Source organism: Montipora foliosa, chromosome 8 (assembly GCF_036669935.1).
Source record: "Montipora foliosa isolate CH-2021 chromosome 8, ASM3666993v2, whole genome shotgun sequence".
Classification (NCBI taxonomy): Eukaryota; Metazoa; Cnidaria; class Anthozoa; order Scleractinia; family Acroporidae; genus Montipora; species Montipora foliosa.
Genome location: NC_090876.1, coordinates 38877988 through 38885487, shown reverse-complemented (window position 1 = coordinate 38885487; position 7500 = coordinate 38877988). Strand labels below are relative to the sequence as shown.

General features: G+C 40.0%; 1 protein-coding gene across 1 annotated transcript in view; it reads right to left on the bottom strand.

The window, feature by feature from the left end:
• LOC137968793 (uncharacterized) overlaps positions 1 to 1274 on the bottom strand; it is a 2733-nt gene extending 1459 nt beyond the window's left edge. Inside the window, exon 1 of the mRNA XM_068815275.1 lies at positions 1 to 1274. This exon is cut by the window's left edge and continues 1459 nt beyond it. Within this exon, the coding sequence (XP_068671376.1) occupies positions 1 to 1274 (1274 nt within the window).
• Positions 1275 to 7500: the final 6226 nt, after the last annotated feature.

Here is a 7500-nt window from a genome sequence, read left to right as displayed (position 1 = left end):
CATATCACTCCAAGTACCTTTTCGGAGAAAACATTTGGTTCGTTTGGTATGAATGTCTCCTCTCGACTCTCCGCGCTGTGTGATAATATCCATTCTTTGAGTTTGAATCCGCCTTTGCTAATCAGTTTCTCTATATCTTCGGTAAGCTTCTTTGCTGTTTGCAGGTCCTTTGTACTTTCGATTATATCGTCCATATACGTATTACCTTGTATGATCTTCGCTGCGGCGGGATAATCTTGACTCCCCATTTCGGCTGTCTTGCGAAGTGCCAATGTTGCGATCGTTCCCGAAGGCTTATCTCCGAAAGATACTCTTTGTATAACGTAAGTATCCGGTTCCTTCGACAAGTCCATATTTCGCCACAAGAATCTGTGCGTGTGTTGATCAATCAAAGTTGTTTTGACGGTATGGTACATTTTGCTGATGTCTCCCATGAATGCTACTTCGTTTTCTCGAAATCGTATTAGTACTCCAAGCAAATTGTTGAGAAGATCTGGTCCTTTGGCCCAGTAGTCATTCAGGACATGGCCCATGTAGTTCGCGCTACTATTGAAGACTATTCTCACAGGGGTCGAATAGTCTTCAATAGTAGCGCGATTATCTGGTAGATCCATTGGATCTTTAATCCACGGATACTCTGCGATCCATCGGTTAGTTTGTTTGTCATACCAGAGATTTTTCTCGATCAATGCTAGCTCCCTTTCTTCTTTGATAGTGTAGTCTTTGCTGCCTATTGCGCATTTGCCGCACTTGCAGCTACCACAACGTGGGTTGCACTCAACGCCTAGATTCTCAATGTTGTAGAAATCGTCTATCTTGACTTTGAAACTGTGATTCACTGTAGCATAGTGAAGTCCGTGTCTTGTGTTCGAATTTTCGACTAACGGATGTGTCCCGCCGACGCATAGCCCGAATCGGTTCTTCAGCAGTAATAGGTGTTCAACACATTGCTCTCTGACAGGGTGATAGGCGGCATATTCATAGCCTATTAGAACATCAACAGGTTCGTCTTGCGCTACATTGTTGAATAGGTGTGTCACTCCGTCCATGTTTATCCTCTCGATGTCGGACGTAATCTTGTCTATACCATATACTTCGAATTCCACGATTTTCCCTTGTTTGTCAAGCAAGGAAAGTTTGTACTTGACTGTTCCGATCGTTTTGTACTGACCACCAATTTTTACGATCGACAAATTCACAGCTGTCCCTTTAAGGCGTTCTTCTTTGGACTTATTGTTAGTGATAAAGCATAAAGATGCCGCAGAGTCCCACATAACGTTGGCCCATCCTCTTTTCGTTCTGATTCTTTGTATTTGAAGGAGGCATGTGTCTTCGATGTTACTACATATGCTGGCTGGTCCGGAGGCGCTGTCTATATTTGCGAGTGTAGGTGATGTTCTTCGTTCATCTTCGTGTAAAGATTTGTGGTGATGTGACGAGCAGTTACCGATGTTGCATGTTTTCTTAGTTTTGCAACTTTGCATTCGATGCCCAATTTTAAACAAGACCAACAGGCTCCCTTCTCTCTTAGGAGTGCTATTTTATTGCTTATGGATTTTGATAAGTAGACTCTGCAATCTTCTGTTGAATGTTTTGCATCATCATGGATCAAGCATCTCCTGTGCGTCGTTCTTTGACTCTTAAAATCGGTTTCATCCTTGGCTATGGTATGATGAATTACGGCCTTCGGTGGTACTAATGGCGCTCTCAGTGAGGCATTATCATATTCAATTGCTCCGCGCTGGTTCTGTAAAAACTTGAGAAGAGATGGAAATTTATCGGATTTGTTGACAGTGCTATTTTCTGCGCTAACTATTTCGGCCCATTTTCGTCGTATGTCTGGGGGCAGCTTTTTCTCGATGATGCTTACTGAGCTCGTGGTTGTTATTTCTGCTTCCAAACCCAATCATCTGAGGTCTCTGTAACCGTCTTCTATGATTTCAACAAGTTCAGTGAATCTCTTTTCTTATCCATCTCTGATCATTCTGGTTCTACGTATTCCGTCGATAATGACGTCTGCCACTTTTGAAGGGTCTCCGTATTTCTCGTCTAATCTTTTCCACATTTCTGTGGTGTCGTCGTCGATGCTTTTCACGGTGTTCGCTGGTTCATTGCCTAGGCATGATCGTAGTACGTATGAGATGTCATCGCTCCGAAGATGAGGCATGACTTGTCTTTGAAAGTCTCTTTTGAATTGCGGATAGGTGCGACTTTCGCCTTCAAATCGCGGCATTCTTATTTTTTCTAGTTGAAGATTGAAGTGTGCATGAGTTTCTTGTGCTACTGGTTTCGGCTCTTTCTCACCGATGTACGCCGAGACTCGTTCAATGATTTCGTTGAATCGGCACTGTATTTTGGCGGCCCATTTTATGGCGGTTGCGGCCTTGTCGTGTTCTGTAAGATCTATAAACATCTCGTTCGTTTGTTTGCAATTTGTAAATGCGTCTTCCAACTGGGTTAGTAGCCTTTTTAATGAGGGTATACCAATCGTGTCGGACTGAATAGCGTTCGTAGTGTTGCTATGCAATGTTTCAAATACTGCTTGCGCGGTGTCACGCTTCAATAGAGCCTTTTCTGTCATTCGTTCAATTTCCGCGCGCGCTTTCCTTGTTGATTCTTGACGTATAGTGTCCTCGCGCGCACTGTTTTCTTCTCTAATTACGTTCTGTATATACTTGATCTTGTATGCCTTTGCTTCTGCGAACAGTTCCTGTAATTCTAAAATCCATGTTTCCGCGGCTTCTTGTTCTTTATCGGTTAAGAACATCGTGTACAAATCATGCTTACCTTCCACTATGTCCCATGCCTCGGTAAGCTTTAGGTAATCACCTTCAACCATTTCGCGTCCTTGATTCGCGTCTATGGATTTAAGGAGTTCATTTCTTTTCCTTGTGAATCTCGCTTTGGCTGTACGCCGTATGCTTTTGGCTTCGTCAGCCATCAATGTGTTATCCGCCCTGGTTTCCGGAGTTACCGATGGGATTCGAATGTTTCGTCGGTCGCGATCGTTTCACTGTTATCAAACCTTTTATTCCGTTGGATGTAAGGAGTGTTACATCCATGAAAGTTGTGTGGTTCGAATCCCAGTGACTCGCTCAGGTTCACAACCAACGAAAAAATGGTTTTACATTAGTATTATGTCGTCATGATGACGTATTCCATTAGTGGTAGTTAAGATTATAATTTCTCAACGAAACACTTTCGAATAATAAGGGGAAACCAAGTTGTTTTGGTGTGGAACTCTTACGTAGTCAGTAATCTTGCGAAAGTTGCATAATTCGAAGGGCTCTTCAAACACACATAAGCAGACTAGACAGACATTTTACCGCGTTAGTTTTGATTCCAACCTACGTGTTTACCTCTCACTGTTCTCTCTTTTGCTCGGTTGGGCATTCTTGTTTGAAATGTGTTAAAATATCGAGAACTTCAGCTACATTATGAAAATAAATTTTCACACCCAAAGTTTATGGTAGCTTGCCTTTTTTGGTTTCAAGTTTGTTTGAGTTTAAGCACATCCCAAATCCCTAGGGAACTAAATCTGAGGACCTGAAATAAATAACCATTGTCTAAGGGCATAGCAAGGTCTATGATTCCCATGTTGTAATTGAACAAGCTGCCCTCTTGAACCTTGCACAACTGTCTCAATCTGTAGGAATGATCCTTCTCTGTGTTCATTTCCAAAGAATCAGACTATTCAAGTTGAAAATTGATTACAAAATGACAACAGGAAATTAGTAAGTTCTGACTAGACCAGGCCCAGGGAACAAAGCGATGTTAAGAGTGATACACCAAAGAGTATTCCTTTTTTAATATCAAGCCCCAAGCTTTTTAAACTTTTACAAGTATAGAACTAAAATATAATTTAATTTGTTAGTCCTTCGGAAGTATAAGATATGAGGAATGGTCAACAACTGGATTCACAATAAATGGATATCAAAAACTTAATGATCACGAGTGTTTTTCTTCATATCAACTTGCTGGTCACCTTACTGAGACTATGACATGCAACATTTTATTATGTAGGATGTGACTCCAACTAGTGAAATCTTAACTGTACATTGAATTTATAAGCAACCAAGAATCCCATTGGTATGAGCCTCGTGAATTCAGCACATCTGTTTATTTTACTGCAAACAAATTAATTATGTATGAGTGTTTAAGATTACAATAATAATCCAGAACTTCAAGAGCTTCAAATACGGCTGTTTCACATAACAAATCTGGCCGTTTATCTTCATTCACAACTGGTTCGCAAGGTAACACCTTTCCACAAAACTTGACCTCTCGGTCATCACTTCAGCTGTCCATTGCTCCAATTGTTGAGCCACTGCCCATCTCTCTAAACAGCAGAGAATACGCTGTCAGTTCTTTTGATCCTAACTTTTAATTCTGTACATGAAACACTTTTTCCAAAGCAAGCTTACTGATAAACCTAAGACATGGAGAATTATGTTTATACTAGAACTTGTTTATGGATGCTGGACACTTTTCGAGAAACTGTGATGAGTAAATTCTTCAAATTAGAGACATGCAATATGGAACTCTTTTCATTCTTCTAGATAACTACATTCCCCTTGTCCTTTCAATTAACAGCCTAACCTTAAAACTAAATGATAATTTGCAGAGTACTTCTGATCATGGCTCAGAATACATGTCTGAACAGATGTCACTACAAAGCACTAACAAACAAGCTTCTAATGCATACAATCATTAGCCTCTTTGAAAGCCACAAGCATGGGCTACAAGGTGGCCTTATTGCAACCAGCTCTTCTGGAAACATCAGTAACTTCATCAGATATCTTGCAGGAATGGTTATGCATGAGTGGGGGGCACAACTGAAAGGATCAAACATGGCCATTTTAGGTCTGAAGTAAACATCAATAATATAGGGTTTCATTTCTTTCAACTTAATTAAACCATTCTCTCCCTCTTCCTCACACTATCTTGGTTTTTACATACACTGCAAATGCTCATAAAGATTTGCTACACTGTACCCAGTATTTATTCAACATCTTTTGGGTACAAATAACATTCAAGGTAATATGTAGATGAACTCCCTTGCTTACTCTCATGGCAAATTTGAAAGTATTATTGTTCATCTAGTTTTCATCATAATTTTTTTATTTTTGTATCTTCCTTTACCCGTGAATTGTGGTGAACATTTATTGATTTTTATACTACAGTATATGGATTGTTGGAATAGCCAGTACATGACAAATCTGATGTGTAAACATATTATTTGTGAATAATGATTGTTGAGAAGATTATCAAAATGTAGTGACAGGTCTTGCAGATAATCAAGTGCATGTTTCACTTATTCTAGACGGTACAACGGGATCTTGGCAAGTAAAACGTGTTTCCTAACATTTTTTTATACAAATGTATAACTAACACATACATCTAAAGAAATCGTGCTTGGCATTTCTCTACAGGCTAAGGGATACACACTAAAAGCAAAATGTCTGTTCTGCCCTACAGAGCTCGTCTCCAGATTTAGCAGAATTACAACCAAATCTTTTTGAATGAGCATTCTCACTTATTTCTTAAATCGCTCGTCTAAGAACACTTGCTGAGGTAAATTCAATTGCTGCACGTAGAAAAAAAAACCGACGAGCTTCTAATGTTAGTCTGCTAGGTAGCAGCATGCTAATGAAATAAACACGATAACAGAGCTTACGCCACCCGGTTCGAAAACTACATGGACAAGCTCCAAATGTGAAATATTCGACAGTAAACGGTAGTAGTTTGCCTTGTTACAAAAAAGAGCACGCATTTTTTCGGAATAAATAAACCAGATGAAGCGGAGTACAAATAAACAAACAACGCACTAAAAGTGTTCTCGGACTTGGGGGCCGGCGAAAAAGGGTAGTTTAACCGAACTTTTGGCTTAAGTTAGCTTTAGGAGACGAAAAAAGCAATTACAAAAATACCTACTGAAGCACAGGAAAAAAAATTGCAAAAGTCATCGTGTATTGAAATGACACTACAACCTTGTTAAAAATGGATAACTATATGCTCTGCACAACAGACTTGGAGAGCAGCAAGACAGAAGACTTTTGTGATCCACGACTTGGAAAATCAATCAAAACTTCCCAAATAAAAATTTGCCAAAAGCTGTCGTAATAACATTGTAATCCTACAAACAGCGCATTTTTTAAAGCCTGGAGTCCCAAACAGCTGCAAAGAGGAAGAAAAGACAAAGTTATTTGAAGTAATTTAAAGCTTGGGGGCCGGCGGAATTATGATGAAAACTTACTTCAAAGTTGAAGCAAAATCAGCTCAAATTCAAAATTTCCATCTCATAAAGGTTGGTTTATCTGAGGATTGTGTCAATATGCAGCCCTGTGATTCATAACCATAAAGCTTTAACATCTTCAAACTAACCTGCATCATTTGTCTTCTCGTGTGAACATCTTGAACTTCGGTAAATCAAATGCCAAACTCCACTTCTTTGGGCCTTTATCTCGTTTTGTTCGGGATTTGATCATTAAAATATTCTTATCCGAACTCCCAAGAAACTCGAAGAATATCCATAGTGATAGAAAAGTGTGTAATTTTGTTACAATCTTTCATCTCTCTTGACAAAATATTTTTAAAAGTGTAGATCGCCCGTTTAAAAACCCGCGGGCAGCGCGTTCAAAATAACTCGAATAATTCGATTCCCTTCGCGCATGCTCAGACAAAATGCCCATGTGCTTCGGCGCCTTCTTTCGCACAAGCCGACGTTGCATCTCAGAACTCTTCTTCGAGGTCACAGTTGGTCGATGAAGTTTCCTCGCTTTTCAAAGATTACATGACCTCACAGTTGGAAGAGAAAGGGAAACAGTTTCAACGGAGTGCTAAGTCTGATAAAGAAGCCGCGGACATTAAGTATAAAGGCAAACAAAAGCAGTTCGAGGTGAATCTGCAGTTGGACAATATATTAACAGGAATCGATCTCAGTACTAGTAGTCCGGCTGACATTCACAAGTTAGTTGCAGAAGGAAAGTTGATCATTACAAAGCGTGGAGAGTTGATCAGAATTGCTGACAAGAACAGAGATGGTTGGCCTGTTGTCCAAGAGTACTACGAGAGTGATGATCTCGCCTCAGACGCTGAAGATGAGAAGAAGATTCGCAAAGTCAAAGCAGCCGCTGAGAAAAAGCGAAAAGAAGCGAAGAGTAACAGCGGTAACACTTCGAATAAAATTTAAATCTTCTAGAAGTGATTTCCAGCTTTTTCACGGTAAAACCACTGTTTATTTTTTACTTTGTGAAGTTCTCGGTCCTTTGGTTGGACTGCCTACATCCAACCATCAAGTTGTTGTATTTAATTATGTTTTTTAAAGGGGAAAATAATTTACGTTCGGCTGAGCGTAGCGAATTAGAACGTAAGATCATTCTCCTCCTTCCGATTTGAATCGGGTTTGATTCCCGGACTCGCCGCCACATGAGGACGGAGATTAATGGCTCTCTCTTCTATTCCGGAGGTTTTTCTCCGGGTACTTTGCGTGCTTTTTTT